Source organism: Ochotona princeps, chromosome 6, assembly GCF_030435755.1.
Source record: "Ochotona princeps isolate mOchPri1 chromosome 6, mOchPri1.hap1, whole genome shotgun sequence".
Classification (NCBI taxonomy): Eukaryota; Metazoa; Chordata; class Mammalia; order Lagomorpha; family Ochotonidae; genus Ochotona; species Ochotona princeps.
In genome coordinates, this window is record NC_080837.1 from 12,361,151 (window position 1) to 12,381,152 (window position 20,002).

The window sequence follows — 20,002 nt, forward strand, 5'->3', positions numbered from 1 at the left end:
GGGAGCCTGGGACTGAAACTAGCTGAAGGGAGTGGTGTGGACACTGAATGCAAACCTATAGACCTGTGAACAATACAGCTGAAAAACCAGCCCCAAGGAGAAGAATTCGCTACTCAGAATTGCAATGACCGAGAGCAAAATGAGAGACACAGTCACGATGAATAAAACTACTGATAGCTCCCCTGTAAACAAGCAAAATCCTATTTCAGTCTCAGAGCTAAGTCAGGAAGACATGGAGGATCTGCCGGATAATGAATTTTTTTAAAGTTCATGGAAACGAAACAAAATAAGAAACACATTCAAAGAATTTAAGGAATACCTTACAAAGGAAATTACAACGTGAAACAAAATCAAGCCAAATTGTTAGAAATGAAGAACACAATGCAACAAATTTAAAATTCAGCGGAAGGCTTCAGTGATAGAATGAATGAGGCAGAAGAGCTTTTGAATTAGAAGACATCTCCTGCAGTAATGCTGAAACAATCAAAAAGCTGGAAGAGGAACTGAGTCAAGCTAAGAAAAGCATTCAGGAATTAAGGGTCAATATCAAAAGACCAAACATAAGAGTTATAGGCATTCCAGAAGGTGCAGAAAGTGAAGCTGGGTTAAAAGGTGTATTCAACGAAATAATAATTGAGGACTTCCCTAATGTGGAGAAAGAATTGGGAAGCAAAATACAGGGGGGCAGGGCACAGAATTTCCAATAGAGTTGACCAAAAGTAATTCTCTCCATGACATATCATAATCAAGTTTTCTTTGATTGAACATAAGAAACAGATAATTAAATATGCGTGTGAGAAAAATCAATTAAATTACAGCGGAAGCCCGATAAGATTCACAGCTGACCCCTGAGAGCAAACCACAGGCCAGGAGAGAATGGAGTGATATATTCAGATCCCCAAAGGAAAGACTGTCAGCCCAGAATAACTTACCCAGTAAAGGTTTCCTTTGTCTTTAAAAATCAAGGAAATTCTGCAGTGAACAAAAGATGAAAGACTTCACCTCTACTAGACATACCCTGCAAATGTTACTTAAGGTGTGCTCCAGACAGAGAACAGGAATAGCACTCACCAAAACCAAAGGCAAAGGTGGAGAACATCCACATAAAATGATAAAAGAAGACTAAATGAAACAATGCGCAGATCATTGCTAAAATGACAGGACCAAAACATTACCTATCAATATTAACCCTGAATGTAAATAGATTAAACTCATCAATCAAATCATAGATTAGTTGACTGGATCAAAAAGAAAACCCAACTATTTGTTGCCTACAGGAACTACATCTCACCAATAAAGATATGTGGAAACTGAAACTGAAAAAATGGAAAAGGAAAGGAAAAATTAGCTGGTGTAACAATTCTTAGATCATACAGACTTTGTTATAACGATATTAAGAGAGATGAAAAAGGACACCACATAGCAATAAAGGGATCTGTTCGGCAAGAAGATGTCACTATAATAATAAAGGTATCCATTCAGCAAGAAGATATCACCATAATAAATGTATATGCACCAAATGGCAGGGCACCTAACTACATGAAACATTAATGGAGTTAAAAGGAAAAATAGACTCCAATACAATAATAATGGGGGATCTTAATATTTTACAAGCTTAATGGACAGGTCAAAGAGACAGAAACTCAGCGAGGTAATAAGAGAGCTCACCTAGACTCTACAGCAAATGGACTTAATTGATATCTACAGAACCTTTCAACCTACAGACACAGAATACACATTTTTTCATTGGTATATGGGACCTTTCCAGGATTGATCATATTATAGGCCACAAAACAGGTCTCAGCAAATTAAAAAAAAAAAAAAGAAGAAATCATTCCACACATCTCAGACCATCTTGGAGCAAAATTAGAGGCCAATAAGTCAACATACCCCCAGAAGATATTCAAATACTTGGAAACTGAACAATATACTGCTAAAAGAACATGGGTTAGAGAAGAAATCAAACAGGAAATAAAAAGGTTGCTTGAAATGAATGAACACAACATAGAAAAGCTTATGGGACACAATCAGGGTGGTAAGAAGAAAATTAATTTCAATCGACGCTTATGTCAAGAAATTACAGAAACATGAAATAAGCAGGCTAGCTGTACATTTTAAGGAGCTAGACAAACAACAGCAAAACAATCCCAAGATTACCAGGAGAGAAGAAATACTCAAAATAACGGAGGAAATAAACTAGAAAGAGATCAAAAGAACAATACATAAGATTAACAAATCAAAGGGCTGGTTCTTTGAGGAAATCAACAAAATAGATACCCAACCAGTCCAACTAATCAATAAAAGAAGGGAAAAGATTCAAATCAATAGATTCAGACACCAAAAAAAAAAAAAAAAAAGGAAATATAACAACAGATATCTCTGACATACATAGAATAATGAGAAACTATTACAAACAACTATATATCATCAAATCAAAAGGCCTAGAAGAAACAGATTTTTGTTTTTTAAAAGATTTACTGATTTTTATTGGAAAGTCAGATATACACAGAGGAGAAACAGAGAGGAAGACCTTCAGTTCGGTGATTCACTCCCCAGGTGGCCACAATGGCTGGAGCTGAGCCAATCCGAAGCCAGGGTCCCAGAGCTTCTTCCAGGTCTCCCACGCAAGTGCAGGGTCCCAAGGCTTTGGGCAGTCCTCGACTGCTTTCCCAGGCCACAAGCGGGGAGCTGAACGGGAAGCATGGCCGTGGGAATTAGAACTGGTGCCCATATGGGATCCTGGCACGTACAAGGTGAGGACTTTAGCCATTAGGCCATTGCATCAGGCTCAAGAAACAGATTTTTGGGCACATATACTTTACCAAGATTGAATTGTGAAGCAGTTAATCTTAACAGACCTACCCAAGATGGAGACAGAATCAATAATTAAATCTCTCCCCAAAAAGAAAACCCCTGGACCAGATGGCTTCACTGTTTAATTCTACCAAACGTTTTAAGACCTCACCCCAATAGTCCACAAACTATTCAAAACAATAGAAGGAAGGCAACATTCCAATCTCTTTCTATGAAGCCAACATCACCTTAACGTTAAAGCCATATAAAGACTCAGAAGAGAACTACAGAGTGATATCCCGGATGAACATAGACACAAACATCCTCAATGAAAAAAAAATACTAGCCAACAGAATCCAACAACACATCAGACAGCTCATTCATCTGAACCAGGTGGGATTTATTCCTGGCCTGCAGGGTGGTTCAACATATGCAGATCAATAATGTGATACATCACAACACATCAGTTGAAAAATAAAAACCACATGATCATCTCAATAGATGCAGAGATGGCATTTGATAAAATCCAACACCACGTTATGCTAAAAATTCTAAATACAATAGTCACAGAAGGAATATTCTAAAACACAATCATAAGTGATATACGAGAAACCCAATGCCAGCAACAGAATGAATGGAGAAAGACTAGAAGCTTTTCCACAAAGATCTGGAACTAGACAAGTATGTCCGTTTTCACCACTCCTATTGAACATAATATTGGAAATCCTCGCTAGAGCTATTAGGCAACAAAAAGAAATTAAAGGAATTTAAATTAGAAGCAAAAATTTAAAATTATCCCTGTTGGCAGACGACATGATTCTGTCCATAGGAGAACAAAAAGACTCAATAGAGAGCCCATTGGAACTCAAAAGAGAGTTTGGCCAGGCAGCAGGATACAAAATCAGTGGACATAAATTGATGGAATTGGTATACACAAATAATGGATGAGAAAGAACTACTAAGTATATTCCCCTTAAGATAGCAGAGAAGAATCTTAAACACATTGGAATAAACCTAATAAAAATATGGAAGCCCTCTATGATGAAAAGTACAGAACATAAAAAAAAGAAGACATTTAAACCATTAAAAAAAGTGGAGAAATTTACCATGTTTCCAGATCAGCAGGATCGACGGCATTAAAATGTCGATATTACCAAAAGTAATATGGAGATTCAATGCACAAAACATCAAGAACATTCTTCTCAGAAGTAGAGAAGGGGATACAAAAATTCATCTGGAAATACAGGAGACCAGGATCAGCCAAGGCTATCCTGAAGATTAAAAATAAAGCTGGCGGAACCACAATTTCATATTTCAAGGCATATGATAGGGCAGTGGTAAGCTAAACAATCTGGTTCTGGTACGGGAACAGAGAAGATCAATGGGATAGGATAGAAACCCCAGAGGGAGCCCACACATGTGCAGCCAACTAATCTTTGCCAAGAGAACTGAGAATAATCCAGAGAAAAAGCCTCATCTCTTCAGCAAATGCTGTTGGGACAACCGGATAGCAGCCTGAAGAAGTGTCTTATAGACACAAAAATTAGCCCTAAGTGGATCAAGGACCTAAGTCTGCATCCAGAAACCATCAAACTAGCAGAGAAAAACAGAATAAACACTGCAAGATACAGGCATTGATAAAAACTTCTTAGAAAAGTCACCAAAGGCACAGGCAGCTAAAGCCAAAATAAACAAGTGAGACTACATCAAACTAAGAAGCTTCTGTACAGCAAAGGAAATGATCTACATAGTAAAGAAAGAACCAACCAAATGGGAGGAAATTTGTGCACACTGCACAACTGATAGGGGACTAATATCTAGGGTTTACAAAGAGCGTCAGAAAATCAATGACAGCCAAAAAACAACCCTGTGAAGAAATGGGTAAAGGAAATGAATAGGTATTTTTCAAAAGAACAAATTCAATAGCTCATAGACATACAAAAAAAATGGTCAGGCTCCCTAGCTGTCAGCAAAATACAAAACCACATTGCGATTCCACCTAACTCCAGTGAGGTTAGCCTACATTTGAAACTCTATTAAAGTCCCGGTGTGGTAGCCTAGTGGCTAACGTCTTCACCTTGTATGCACCAGGATCCCATATGGGTGCTGGTTCTAATCTCAGCAACTCTGCTTCCCATCCAGCTCCCTGCTTGTGGCCTGGGAAGGCAGGCGAGGACGACCCAAAGCCTTGGGCCCTGCACCCATGTGGGAGACCTGGAAGAGGCTCCTGGTTCCTGGCTTCAGATTGGCTCAGCTCCAGCCATTGCGACCGCTTGGGGAGTGAATCATTGGACGGAAGAGCTTCCTCTCTGTTTTCCCTCCTCTGTGTTTATCTGCTTTTTTGATAAAAATAAATAAATATTAAAAAAAGAACTCTATTAACACCTGCTGGCATGCATGTAGGAAGAAAGGTACATTAATTTACTGTTGGTGGGTGTGTAGGCTCGCACAACCACCATGGAAGTCAGTACAGAGAGTGCTAAGGCAACTGAAAATTGATCTACCATTTGACCCAGCTATCCTACTTTTGGGAGTATATTCAGAAGAAATGTAGTTTGCATATAAGAAAGTGAGCTGCAACCCTATATTTACAGCAGCACAATCTACAATAGTAAAAACGTGGAAGCAATCCAGACGCTCATTGAAAGAGGAATGAATAAAGAAACTGGTACATCTACTCCATGGAATACTACTCAGCCACCAAAAAGAATAAAATTCTACCACTTACAACAAAGCGGTCCCTACCAGAGGCCATTATGCTCAGTGAAATAAGCCAATCCAAAAAGAACAAATGTCATATTTTCTCTCTGATATAAGGCAACCTTTATACAAAATGCAAGATCTATAAATAAACATGTATATACAAATATGTATCTAGAGGAACTGTATAATGAAGACTAGCATACCAAGAGATACAGTGCAGTATACATTTCTACTTCTGAATAAAAGATGGACTCCCAACAAAACTGTTAAATATATCTTAACAATAGAATGCCAAACTTTTGGGCCTGGCGCGATAGCATAGTGGTTAAGGTCCTCACCTTGCACGTGCCAGAATCTCATATGGGCTCCGGTTCTAATCCCGGTGGACCTGCTTCCCATCCAAATCCCTGCTTGTGGCCTGGGAAAGCAATCAAGGAAGGCCCAAAACCTTGGGACCCTGCACCCGCGTGGGAGACCCGGAAGAGCTCCTGGCTCCTGGCTTCAGATTAGCTCAGCTCCAGCTGTTGCGTTCGCTTGGGGAATGAACCATTGGACGGAAGATCTTCCTCTCTGTCTCTCATCCTCTCTGTGTATCTGACTTTCCAATAAAAATAAAAATAAATCTTAAAAAAAAGGATGCCAAACTTTCTAGCATTGTCTATACCTACAATGTCATGATACATTTAAATAACAGAATGATGAATTTGTGCCTGTTGTTGAAGTACTCTACAATTATAATAATATAGGAGAAAATAGGGCAGGGGAGGTAAAACGGGAAATCTCTGAACCTATGAAACTGTATCGTTAAAAACTAAAGTTTTAAGAAAGATTTCTTCTATTTTGGCATCATGGAAGAGAATTGTAAACTTAACAGGAAGGTTGAATTTTAGAAAATAAACACAGGATTTACTTTTTATCCAAATATATTGATAAACCTCTAGAAATGAAAGTTATAAAAATATGAATCACTATCACAGCAACTACTGCAATTCTGCAATTTTGAGGAATGTTTGGTCTGTGGAAGTTTTCCTGATGAATTATTTAATGCTTATACGAACTCAGGGTGGTGGGTATGCTAACTAGTGTTACAGATGAGGGTACTGAGGCCAAAATACATTGAGCCAGTAGCCTGGGATCACACAGCTAATCATGGCAGAGCTGCAATTTGAATCCAGGTATCTTTAACTGCCGCGCTGCCTGGTCCCTCCTCAAACCTTGGCTCCAGGTGTATCAACATGCTGAAAACTGCTTAATATGCCTGGCACACACTGGCTCAAGAAGGTTAGCGTTATTATTGTTACTGCAGGTCATAGTAGTCATGATCTCCATTTCTGAATTTTGTCTTACACATTAAAATAATTTTAAGCTAAAGTGAAATACCCCTTTCTGTGAAGCCAGCCTATGTCAGCTGAGCCAAACAGAATCCAACGCCTGCCTGTAAACTATATGTGCTAATCTTCATGGATTCTTATAAACTATATGTGTTAATTTTCATGGATTCTTATCTCTTGGACCAAACTCTAACCGGCTGCTAGCATCCTGTTTATGGCGTTATGAGAAGAACAGAATCGATTCTTCCCTGGAACTCCTGCCACCACCTTCATATCCTTGAGGCTAAGGGAGGACCAGTTATGCATTGGGCAATATCTTCATAGAGCACCCACCTGTGCTTTGGGCAGGACTGCCTCCTTTTTCTCTTAGCGTTGGCAATGATAACTCAGCCAAAAATTCTCCTTCTGGTTCCCATAGTAGGTACCATGAGGGTACTAGCAGAGCTTCTCGAATGGGATAGCCTGTATCAGATCTCTCTGAAGCAATTCTGCCTCACACCTTCACAGTTAGTGGCTCCCTCTTCAGTCTTCCGTAGATGACAGACCATGGGTTGAAATCAGACGCGTCTGGATCTGAATCCTGGATCCTTTCGGGGCAGGTCGTTCAGCTTCTCAGGGCTCCAGTTGCTCCAGATGCAAAATGGGGTGAGAAAATGCATTTTCCAGGGCTGATGTAGAAGCAACTGACTCAACGTCTAGCACTTAATAAAAAGGTTTCGTTACATAATAGTTTCCTTCCATTCTTCCTTTAACAGCCACTCTGTGCTACCATTATCATTCCATCATGTTCTGGTTGAAAGCTGCGAGTGCTCTGGACCCTGTCCATTTTGGGCTGTTTCCTCCATGACCTTACCAGCCAACCGTTCCTGTAGGCCATTACTCATGCAGTTTAGAAAAGTGGTTAAAAACTCTGGGTTTGAGTCAGATAGAACAAGGATTGTACTTCAGCCCTAAAGGATCAGTGATTTGGGGTCATTTACTTAGCCTCTTGGAATTCAGTTTCTGCACGTTTTAGATGGGTGTAATGACGGCGTTACCCACAGGACTGTTATGATTATAGGGAATAATGCATGTAAAACACTTAGCATATGCCTGTTACATAGTAAGTTAACTTTTTAAAATTACTATCAGAAGATGAGTTGAAGAACACTCATGTAATTTTAGCACTATTCTTAAGCCCTGTATACACAGTTGAAGGTTACTTGTCATTCTCTTGTAATCCACAAGGGTTTGTACTGGTAAGAATGAAGGTGGCAGGAAAGCATTTGAGGGACCTGGATGGTGAAGACAACGTAAAGAATACACCCTTTAGTGACGACGGTGAACAACCCAAAGATGTTTCGAGGTAGTGTTCCAAGTATTTGGCTGGATTATACACATTGAAGTAGATTACAGACAAATATTACAGAAACATAATTTTGAATTTTAAATAAGTTATAAATGAGCTCAGATGATGGGAAAATAAGGATTATACTGTAACAAAGGGGAAAGAGGAGGAAAAGAAATAACCATAGTAATGACAGAAAGAGCAGGAAGGTAAGCTTCTAGAGGACCTGAAAGTGTCTGCCAGAATTGATGATTTTTTAAAAAATTTATTTATTTTATTACAAAGTCAGATATACAGAGAGGAGGAGAGACAGAAAGGAAGATCTTCCGTCCGATGATTCACTCCCCAAGTGAGCCACAATGGCCGGTACGCGCCAATCCGAAGCCGGGAACCAGGAACCTCTTCCAGGTCTCCCACGCGGGTGCAGGGTCCCAATGCATTGGGCCGTCCTCAACTGCTTTCCCAGGCCACAAGCAGGGAACTGGATGGGAAGTGGAGCTGCCGGGATTAGAACCGGCGGCCATATGGTATCCCGGGGCTTTCAAGGAGAGGACTTTAGCCGCTAGGCCGCGCCGCCGGGCCCCAGAATTGATGATTTTAAAGTTCAGTTTTTGAAAGATGAGTGTGGCAGAGGAGCTAGTGGGGACTGTTCACCCTGCTAAATCTCACAGGCACCTTCTATAGCGCTGGGACTCCAAAAGGCAGTGCAAGCCAGTAAGAAATAAAGCCAGCAGGCAGGAGGCAAGGAGCGACTGTGACCTTGCCTGGTAGGAGGGGAAAAATACCCTTTGAGGAATCCTAACTGGATGCCGGTCCTCAGTGTAGGATCAAAGTCAGAGTTCATTCCATTCATTTGGCTTGAAGAAACTTACTTAGCGGATTTAATTTAAAATAGCCTTAGGTCTGAGTTGTGTCAGAGGATGGCAGCGACCCACAGAGAAATACATCCTCAACCCAAGACTCACAGAGTTCCAAGGAAAGAAATTTATGCTCAGATTAAAAAAAAAAAAAAAAAACATGCAAAAAAAGATGTACCGTGAGCAACATCCGGCAGAAAAAGACAGTAAAACTGGACCTGGAAGGTTAAATATTCATTGATTATATGTTAAATTATTTCTGAAAATAAAAGATACTTGAAGAGAGACAAAAGAAATTAGATACTTCAAAAATAAGTAAAAAAGATTATTTTTAAAAACAAAGGGAAAATAGTAAAAATGAAAAAAACCCTTCTGGTAGCAAGAGACAGTCACTGAAATTTCAAGTCATAGTAAAATGGGTTAAGAAAGGTCAGAAAAGGGCCCGGCGGCGTGACCTAGCAGCTAAGGTCCTCGCCTTGAATGCCTCGGGATCCCATATGGCCACCGGTTCTAATCCCGGCAGCTCCACTTCCCATCCAGCTCCCTGCCTGTGGCCTGGGAAAGCAGTCGAGGACGGCCCAAAACTTTGGGACCCTGCACCCGTGTGGGAGACCCGGAGGAGGTTCCTGGTTCTTGGCATCGGATCGGCGCGCATCGGCCCGTTGCGGCTCACTTGGGGAGTGAATCATCGGACGGAAGATCTTCCTCTCTGTCTCTCCTCCTCTCTGTATATCTGACTTTGTAATAAAATAAATAAATCTTTAAAAAAAAAAAGAGAGAAAGAAAGAAAAAAAAAAAAGAAACACACCAAACAAAGTTAAAAAAAAAAAAAAAAAAAGATCAGAAAAAACTGAACTCTGCACTGAAAGCTGGACGTGAAGGACAGGGCGTCCCTGACGTGTCGGGAAAGGCCACTGTTCCTGTGGGACAGGAGCTGGACTAAATAAGGCTGGTCCATGAACCCACCGGTGTGAGCGAAACCTGGCGTTGGGAGAGATGGAGGAGCTTGGTTAATCCTCTGTTGGGACACTCCCTGCAGGTGAGTGCAAGAACCAAGACAGAGAGCAGCCCAGACCAAGCCAAAATACAGTACCCACCGACATACATTTGGCACAGGTTGGGGGCAGACCAGGCTGGGTCAGGTCATATCACCTGCTGGCAAATTCGAGTGTCAAAATGGATTATGGGTCAGGCCAGGTCTGGACTCAATACCAGCCAGTCCACATTAGGGCTGGGAGTGGGGGGTGGCAGGGTTGAGCTAGGGTGTAGCCCCCACCAGCGTGAGCTGGAATTGGGGGTAGGCTGGGCCTGGCCAGGCTGCAGCACCCACTGGCAAATGCCGAGGTGAGGCAGGCTATGTCAGACTGGGCCATAGCACCCAACCAGCACATGTAAAAGCCGGGAGGTGGGGTGGTTAGGACAGACCCAATGGAGGGGGGGTCTGCGGGGGCCCCCCTACTCGGCCACTACCTCCCACTGGTGAGCATGAGAGTTGGGATGGGGGCAGACCAACCCGGGCAGAGCCACAACATCTGATGTCCTACATGTGAGCTGGCTCAGGGAAAAGCCAGGCTGGGATCATTGTACCTTCTGGTACATGCATAAGCCAGAGTGGGTGTTGGTGGTTTGGGCTTTGCTGCAGCATCAGCTGGCAGATGCTGGCACAGGGGTAAATTGGTAAATTCTGTCAGGCGCAGATATGGCAAGACAGATGGTGGCACCTGCTGGCACTAGTGTGGACTGGATGGTGGGGCTGGTTGGGATGAACTAGGCTTCAATGCCCACCAACATGTACAAGAACCAAATGGGATATGGGACAGATGGGACCAGTCAGCTGTAGATACTGGTGAGCATGGGGACCAGGATAGGGGGTGGACCTGGTGGGGGATATTGAGTGTCACTCTGACTAGGCTGCAGCTCCCACTGGTTTGCACGAAGGCCAAGTATGTGGTGGGCAGGATCAGGCTAGACTCCAACACCCATTGGTTTGCATAAAACATGGAGCTGAAGACAGAACTGACCCAACAATTGCAACTACCAATGTGTGCATAGGCTGATTTGGGTGATGGACTGTGCCGGACCCTGCATTAGCACACACAAGAATTAGGTCTGGGATGGCCTGAGGTGAGGCTTCATTGGTGATTCCCTACCAACTGAACCACTGGATTCAGAACCCCAAGCATGGAGAGAATTGTAGGTTCTATGTCTGACTGTGGAGTGCATGTGTCAGAACTGGACCTCCTCAGTGGCTCAGACGGAGGAGTGGACAGCATATCCAGATGCACATGGAGGATATGGCAGTCACTGGAGCCTTCAGAGGACACCTGATACCATGGCAGAGGACAGAACAAATTGGTCAACTACTCCAACCAAGAGTTGGCAGTGAATGTCTGGGCAGATGGAGACTCTAAGGTGGAACATAGCAGCCAGTGGATTCTGGAGAGATTTCATCACAATTGGAGTGGTGGGATTGACAGCAATTAGGGACTGTTGAACTATCAAAATCTCTTGAGAACTTCATGGTAGTGCAAATTTCTGTTTTTCTTTCTGTTGTTGATTTTGTATTGTGGCTTTTCATTTAAGGGGACATATGGTAACTGTGTAATGAAGACTATCATATCCAGATGTGAGGATTCAATGCAGAAGGTACCTCTACTTCCAGATCAAAGATGGACTACTAATGAAACTGTTTACTATATCTTGACAATAGGATGCTGGGCTGTCTGCCATTGTCCACGCCCGCAATGATGGACATATGAGTGTTTATGAAGAACTATACTATAGTAATGACATAGGGGAATTCAGCAGAGGTGGGGAGGGGACTTGAGTAAGGGGTAAAGGAAATCCCAAGGCCTATGGAACTGTATCATAAAATGATAATAATAATTTAAAAGTTATAAACTAAAAAAAGAAAATGTATTCTATAGAAAAAACTAAAAAGAATTATACACTCACCAAAAATATCTTTCATATCTAAGAATAAAATGAAGTCACTTTAAGACAAAAAATTAGGGAAGCAAATTTAATGACTTGTTATGAAAGAAAAATTTTAAAATAAAAAATTTTCTATAGAAGAACTGTGACTTCAGCTGGGATATCAGACTTCAGACATGACAAAGAAAGAAAGAAAGAAAAAACAAACAAGCAAAAACAAAAAATAAAACAAAAAGCTGGGAATCAAGAAAAGTAGGCTATAGGGCCCAGTACGGTGGCCTAGCGGCTAAAGTCCTCACCTTGAATGCGTTGGGATCCCATATGGACGCCTGTTCTAATCCCAACGGCCATGCTTTCCATTCAGCTCCCTGCTCATGGCCTGGGAAAGCAGTTGAGGACAGCCCAAAGCCTTGGGACTCTGCACCTACATGGGAGCCCCAGAAGTTCCTGGCTGCTGGCTACAGATTGGCTCAGCTCCAGCCATTGCGCTCACTTGGGGAGTGAACCATTGGATGCAAGATCTTCCTTTCTGTCTCTCCTCCTCTCTGTATATCGGACTTTGTAATAAAAATAAATAAATCTTAAAAAAAATTTAAAAAAAGAAAAAACTGAACAGGAATTTAAAAAACTGCACCAAATAAACTTGCCTTTTAATCTCATCTGTTATGAATATTTTGAAGTCCTTTCGTATTTAGACGGAAGTTTATAGCATTAAATACTTCTACAGAAAATGAGGAAAGCTTAAAAGCTAATGAGCCAAGCTTCAAAGTTAAGGAGTTACAAGAAAATCAGAAAATGAAGGATGACGATGATAAAAATAAATGAAGAAAGTTAAAACAAATACATAGAATACATAATGGTGATTACTACAGTTTGGAAGGGTGGTGGAGAGAAGGAGTTTGAATAATGGGCACTGAATCAGTGTTACGTGGAAGGAATAAGTTGTTAGTGTTACAGAGCACAGTGACAAGACCATCCCAAGCATCCAGTGTATGCTGCGTGTGCTGATTCAAGGGAGGGACTCAATTCCAGTCATAAAGCAATGCCAAAGAAGGAAATTTCCATCTCCTTGATTTAATCAGTACACATCATATACATGTATTGAAACATCACATGCACAATTATTATTAATAAAAATAGACACTAAAATTAAAAAGCGAATAGTGTATCTAGTACATATTTTATTATATACCTCATTGATACAGAAAGACTTTCAAAAATAGTTTAAAATGTTAATTTCTCTAAAAAACATATAGAAGTTGGTAAAAGAAATAATGTTTAGAAAAGATGAATAAAAATAGAATTTGCCAAGACTGAGAAAAACAAGGCATAGATTAAGGAATGAAAATTTAACCCTGATTTATAAAAGCAAGCTTATCATTCTTGGTCATTTTTTGATTTTTACAGATGAGAATTAAAGTTCCCTCTAACTTCAGTCTAAGTTCACCTTGGGGAACCGGAGCCCAGCACATGCAGCTGACAGGCACCTGGCCAGAGCCCACAGATCTGTCTGCCGCAGGCTTACCTGACCTGAGCACCAGCCTTCCCTTTCACTTGACCTGAATGGTTCTCAGGAGACTTATCCCTTTGACATGGAAGTCAGGGTGCCCGTTCAAATACACAGCTGAATACTGGGTGGGGATCCTCAGGGTTGCCCAGCTCACCCCATGACACCTTGCCGTCATGGAGTAGAATAAAGCAGACGAATGTGAGGGGAGTGTCAAAGTGGTGATTGCAACCTCCAGTACCTCCAGTAACAGAATCCCTTTTGCAGGAGCAGCTCTCTGGAGCCACACATGATGGAAGGTGTATGCAGCAGTCCAAGTCACAGAAGTGACAGCTAAGTTGCTGCACATAAGCATGTGAAAGGGCTTGTTCTTGCTGGGTTGAGGACTGGGGAGGAAAGACTGGAGGAGAGGGGGAGAGGAGACTGCAGACAGCAAGGGAGAGTGAGGCTGGGGTCCACCTGAACTGACGTAGACAAAATCTGTTCCCCAGTGTGGGTCAGTGACCGAAGGCCAAGCGTGAGGAAGTTAGTGTGAGATGCTGCAATGCAGCATGCCTACTTCTGCAGCTTTACAGGAAAACATTTTCAGACCCACTTCCCTCTGTGATATTTCCTGTAACATATAAAAATGGAAAGCTGGTGGCTTGTCACTTCAGGCTCCAGGGTTACAGAGACAAATGAGCAGGAGCTTCTTGTTGGTGGTGACCATGAAAATGCAAATCTGTTGGCAGACATCTTCTGGGGAAGGTGGTGAACTTCCCCAGGGGGAGAAGATCGTATTTCTCTCATGGATGACCCTGGCAGCCACTGAAAGAAAAACCTCCAAAGAGTAAGGTTAAACAGGCAGGGGGCCGGCTGAAAAAGTGGTGTTGGCAGAGGGCCTGTGTTCCTTCGGCTTGCTTTTCTACCTTAGCAGGAAGCTTCTGTTTTCTTGCTGTAGAATGGCTGCTGGGGCACCTTGCTTGTTTTCTGGGAAAGGATAGAGGATAAAGATGAATGAAACCTATCCTTTTCTGAAAAGCTTTCCTTGGGGTCCATGCATGGACTTCTGCTAGGTGTGGGGCACATGGCCACACCTAGCTGCAAGAGAGCCTGGAAAGAACACTTCAGCAAGGCATATTGCCTGCCTGAATGAGCGCAGAATCTTCGTTAAGGAAGACTTGGAGAATGGCCATTGAGTGGGTAATCAGCCGTGTCCACGGCAAAGCTCATCTCAGCTAGAGCTAAGTGGGATGGGAGATGCCAGGAGCCAGCTGGGTTATTTGAGATGTGCGAGACAGTCCTTGAGGAGTGCTGCACAATTTAGAGAGGAAGACAGACAATGGTTGGAAGAGCAGGAACATGAAGCGGCAGCTTCAGCAATAGGGAGCTTGGAGCTCCGAATTGAGACAGGCTGGTTCGGGTGTGGGAGAGGCACTGCTGCGGTGTGAGCGCACAACAGGGAGAGGGTATCCTGGGAAACGGGGCCCTGAAAGCGAAGTGCAGCACACACCACTTGGTGTTATGGAGGCATCAAGTCTCGGAAGGGATGGGACAGGATGTGCAGGACCCAGCAGTGGCAGATAGCCCGGCTGGAGAGTTTGAGGCAGAAGGTGAGTTGGTTAGACCACAGTCCATCTGGCAGCCTCTGGAAGCAGTGTGGGGCTGGTTCAGCTCACATGGGGGCAGGGAGGAGGGGGTACACAGTGGCCACACCTCGATGGCTCCACCCGGTGGAAGGGTTTCTGAAAGGCAGACATGGCCGATCTAACCAGATCTCCTTTTCCTGGAGGAAGAAATAGTCTCCAGAGGGCAGATGAACCGTCCACCGTCACGTACGGTGTCGTCCACCCAACTCTCCCGGGTCATGCTGCTGTTGCTGACAGCTGACTATGGTTGTCTCCCAGGGGTTGGGAGTCTCGGGTTGTGGGTTCAGGATCGCTGGGGGATTCTCTGAGTTCAACAGCAGCGACGTGCGGTTGCACAGGTCAGGGATGAAGAGCGGAGGTACAGGAAAGGGATGCTGGGGGAGCCTGGGCACCCCAGGTGACATAGGGCGCTTGGTCCTGGGGAGAACAAGCACTGCCCATCACGCTGCCTCAGTTGTTGTGGTCCGTACAACTGTTAAGGGAGTCGGGGTTCTCCATCTCTGGACAGAGCGGGGCTCATGGAGGTGACCGGCCTGTGACAGCCACCCGGATTCCCAAGTGCCCAACCCCGGCTGGAAGCCAGACACTCACAGCTGTGGAGGGTCTTCATCCTCCTTGGGCTCCGAGTGGGCGGGAACGGTAACGCGCGATCGGCCCGCAGGGGGCGCTGCGCACCCGAGCAAAGGCGCCCGGCCGCTGCGTCAGGGCGCGACTCCCTGCAATCCCGGCACGACCTGCGGACCAAGGGGCACCAAGATAAAGGGGCCACCGTGGGAGCGCCGTGAGGACGGGTAGGCCGGAGATTCGGGAGCCTGGGCCAAGGATGCCCGGAGAGGCAGGGGAGGGATGCAGGTGGCAGTCCCAGCGGGGGAAGGGGGAGAATCACTGGCGCGCAGAGGCGGCGGGGTCCCACTTGCTGTGGTTGCTGTTTCCCTGCTGGCGACAGAGGGTCTTCCCCGCCACCCGCCCCACACAGCTGCTACCCTGGGTCTGGGACGCGGGACTCTGCCGTACCATTCGCACTCCGCACTCCGTCCTCGCGAGTCAAGCCCACAGGGATGCTGCTTGGTGATTCCCGCCAAAGGCTAGGAAAGTTTCTGACCTGGTGTGCAAAGGCCGCTGCAGGAAAATGTAGCTTCCTCAGCTTTGCTTAGAGAGCAGGGGCAGAGGGCTTGTGGTCTCTGGCCAGCTTGACCATACCGCCTCCTGTGTTGAAGTGAAGGGCTGTTGGCCTTTTCTCTTGAGGTGATCTGAAAGGCTCTGAGGCCAGGCTGTGGTGGGGTCCAGGAGCAGGGCTGAGGAGCAGGAAGTGGGGGTGTGACTCACCAGCCAGGCTGTGGTAGAGGAACCCCCGTGTTGGAGATTTGCCTGGGGCTGCCGGCTGCAGCCCCTGACCCAGCCTGGGACAGCCTTGGGCAGGCTGTCACAGACACCGAGCACTGCTGGGGAATGTGACTGGTCACCCACACCCTCCCTCACGGCCACTCATCCTCCTAGTGCTGAGGGGCTGGGGGAGACCCTGGAGGCCCAGCAACAGCCTGAGGTAATGAGCGCTCAGTCTTGGGAGGGGACTGTTGGGCTTCAGCCTGGTTCTGAGACTGGGGCACAAATTACAGATTCTGCTACTCACAGTCTTCATGACTCATAGCGATTCCGGTTGTGGTGATCAGCCTGTCCTTTTGAAGGGCTAATCCCACGGCATCTAACCTAGATCTTCTCATTAGTCAACAGCACAGGGATAGTTGTCGTTCCATTTCATAGAAAACTGAGGCTTGGAGTACAGTCACCTCTGTTGCTGGCCATAAGAACAGCCTCCTGATACCCCATGCCTGAGTGGACAGCATGTCCACACTCAGGCAGGGCGTGGTAACAGCTGTGGGAGGAGGGAAGGGCACTGTGGGGTCCCAGGTCTATAGTGGAGTAGGCATGCCCTGAGAGGGTAGGTCACTGGAGATGGAAGGCAGGACTTGGAGGTGAAGGGGCTGCCCAGACCAGCTCCTTGAATCTTCTCTGTGGATTCTCACTGCACACCCACAGTAACCCTGCTGCTGCCCAACATATCCATATTGGAGTGTTGTGTCCTACGTGACTTACTCCTTCTATACAGCTGAATTTCAGGTTGATGAGGTTAGAGGGCAATTCAGTAAAATAACATGAAAACTGTGAACACACACTGAATTTGCGCTTGGGATGCCAGGCACCGCTGGGGTGAGACTGTGGTAACAACTTGCCCTCCGTACATGCAAGGCCAGGCGGGAGCCCCTGTGGTCCAGCCCTAGCATCTCTAGTCTTGTGTTGGTTTCTGTAGCTTCTGACCTGGCACACTGTCTGAAACACTTGAGCCAAACCTTCCCAACTCAGGTGTGCTCTGAAGAGGAGCCCAACCTGCAAGCCAGGTCTGATGAGGTCGTGAACAGCACTCAAGGAAGCAGGTGTGAGTGGGTGAGGAGGCCGGCCAGCCACGGCTGGATGAGAATGTTTACAGAAGCTATTGGTCTTTCCTTCCCGCCTCTGCCTTCTCTCTGCCAGCATGGGAGGAGGGAGTCTCTGGGTTGGAGCTGAGAAATCCAGGAGAGCCCCAGTGGAGAGCTGTAATTTCACCCTCAAGAGGAGGTATGGAAACCTCCTTTACCTCCTCAGCGGGTGGTGGCAGTCAAACCAAGCATGAACAAGCTGGAAGCAATTTCTCTGCCCTGCTTCTGGCTCACTGTGACTCTTTCTAATCATCACTTTAACCCCCAATGCGATCCTCACTCTTGAGGTTGGAGACTCACCTCGGCTCCCTGTGGCTTCTAGGCCGCTTTGGACAAAACCATACCAGACCTGAGCTTGAGCTTTTTGAAGAATGTTCCTGATTTTTAAAGGACGTATTTGTTTATTTACTTGCTTGTTTAAAAGAGAGAGGGCCAGAGCGAGCATGGGATTTTCCATTGGCTGGCTCGCTTCCCAAATGGCCACAACAGCCAAACCTGGGCCAAGAGGAAGCCAGAAACTCAATTCAGATCACCCACCTAGGTGGCTGGAGCCCAAGTTTCTTGGTCCATCTTCCCCTGCCTTCTCAAGTGCATTAGCAGGAAGCCGAATCCTAATCAGAGCAGTTGGAACTGGGACCAGCACTATGAAAGGAAATGAAGCGCAGTGCCTTATGTGGCAGTTGAACCCACAGAGCCACAACACCATCTCCCATTTTTCATTTTGACCCTGACTATTCTTTTTTTTTTTTTTTTTTGGTTTAACTTATTTTAATGTAGCTTGCTATAAAAAACTGAAGATTTCTGCATGGTACATTTGGCTTTACAAATATTAATGACTAACAGTTAATGCCTGTGTTACATGTTGTACATCATTAGACCCTGACTAGTCTTAAAGGTTAAGATGCTTTGAATTTTCTAACCAAAAAAAAAAAAAAAAAAAGCATCCCTGATCAGGTTGTGGCTAAGTTAATCAAAAATTAGTAGCACTGTGGTACAGTTAGGGAGGGTGAAGGAAAATAATGGGATCATAGCAGTGACAAAAAGTGAATTGTAAGTGGTGGGCATTTATGCTGAGCAATAACAAACAATAAGAAAGCGAGTGACAGACCCTATGAAATGGTATTCTCCACACACTGTCTCCAATTATGTACATGTGTACATGTAAAAGATAGTGAAAAGGTGAAACACTGTTTTTGTGACACTGAACACTACTTGCCTCTGGACCACGGTGAAGGAGCTGCAAGTAAGATTGGACCAGAGTCACAAAAAGCTCTAATGTAAACCCAAAGCCCTAATGTTATCGAGCAGTGGACTTACGTTAATAGTTGATGAATGGAGGATGGATGTTTGATATGATTATGTCATTTGGGGGGGTGAGCGTGGTGGGGGTCTTCAAGTTGCTGGGGTCATGAGAGGGTTGATACAAGCTGCACCTGACCCCTGTGGCCCTCTGCTTCCGGGCTCACCAAGTGACCCTTCTTCCTCCTGAACCAATGGGGTCAGCTGACCTTGGGCTGGACCTGTGAACTGTCTCAACTGTAAATCCAAATAAGCCTTTACCTTCCTGACACATGTCTCTCAGAGTTTCCACTCAAAGTGATGAAAAGCTGATCCACACAGAAATGTTAGCCTTAACCAGAATGTTTTAGTAAAAAATTAAAATATGAGAACTCACATTTCACAACAATATGGGAACTAAATATACATTAAAAATTGGTGTTCAGAAACTTTGGCTTGTTGCTCTCCCACACTACTGCTCTGAGTTTCTGAGATGGCCTTCTGCACGTGGGGCTTGTGCTCATCCAAACATGGGAACCCAGGACATGTGCAGAACACCTTACATACCAACGCCTTACCTGTGTGAGCTCATCTGTCATCAGCCAGCCTTCCGTGCCTCGAGGAGAACTTTGGAACCTTTGATCTGGGCCCTCTCAGCTCCTGCCTTTGCAGACTCTGGATCTAATTTCTGCACCGTCTATACAGATGGCAACCCCTGGAGCCTAGGCATGTCTTGTGGCTCTGCCCTGATATTCATTCATTGATATTCTGGGGCAGGGAGGTACATTCATAGTTTTCCATGAGGGGCAACTGTGAGAGAGAAGGTAGTTTCTAATTACACAACACCTCACTCACTTGATCTCCACATGGTAGTTGACCCTAATGTGCCTGAACATTTTAGGAACAAGTCTTGCTCTGACCACCTTTCTGTGGCCACTGCTCCTCCTGGGCCAGGCCACAGTCACATCTCTCTGGGAGACCGCAGCTACGGCCAGTTTCGTCTCTGGGATCATTTCTTCCCTTTCCAGCTAGAGTGAACTTTCCTAATCAACTCTGGTCACACAAGTATCAGAAAACTGAAACTCCTCAATGGCTTCTCGTTTCCCTAGGGTCAAGTTCAAATGCCTCTCTGTGGCTCTCCAGGATGGATCAGCATACTCCCAGCTCACA

The 20,002-nt window shown here is 44.9% G+C and overlaps 1 protein-coding gene and 1 long non-coding RNA gene across 2 annotated transcripts in view; one reads left to right on the plus strand and one right to left on the minus strand.

The window, feature by feature from the left end:
• LOC101517949 (holocytochrome c-type synthase-like) overlaps nucleotides 1-13,371 on the plus strand; it is a 91,813-nt gene extending 78,442 nt beyond the window's left edge. The window contains exon 7 of the mRNA XM_058665607.1: nucleotides 13,353-13,371. Coding sequence (XP_058521590.1) covers nucleotides 13,353-13,356 — 4 coding nt within the window. The 3' untranslated portion in view covers nucleotides 13,357-13,371. The remainder of the gene's footprint in view (nucleotides 1-13,352) is intronic.
• Nucleotides 13,372-13,459: 88 nt separating this feature from the next.
• LOC131480523 (uncharacterized) lies at nucleotides 13,460-16,555 on the minus strand. Its single transcript, XR_009245584.1, has 3 exons — nucleotides 16,407-16,555; nucleotides 16,183-16,286; nucleotides 13,460-14,259 (listed from the first exon to the last, which is right to left on the minus strand). It is a non-coding gene; the product is annotated as an uncharacterized LOC131480523 (long non-coding RNA).
• Between the last annotated feature and the right edge of the window lie 3,447 nt (nucleotides 16,556-20,002).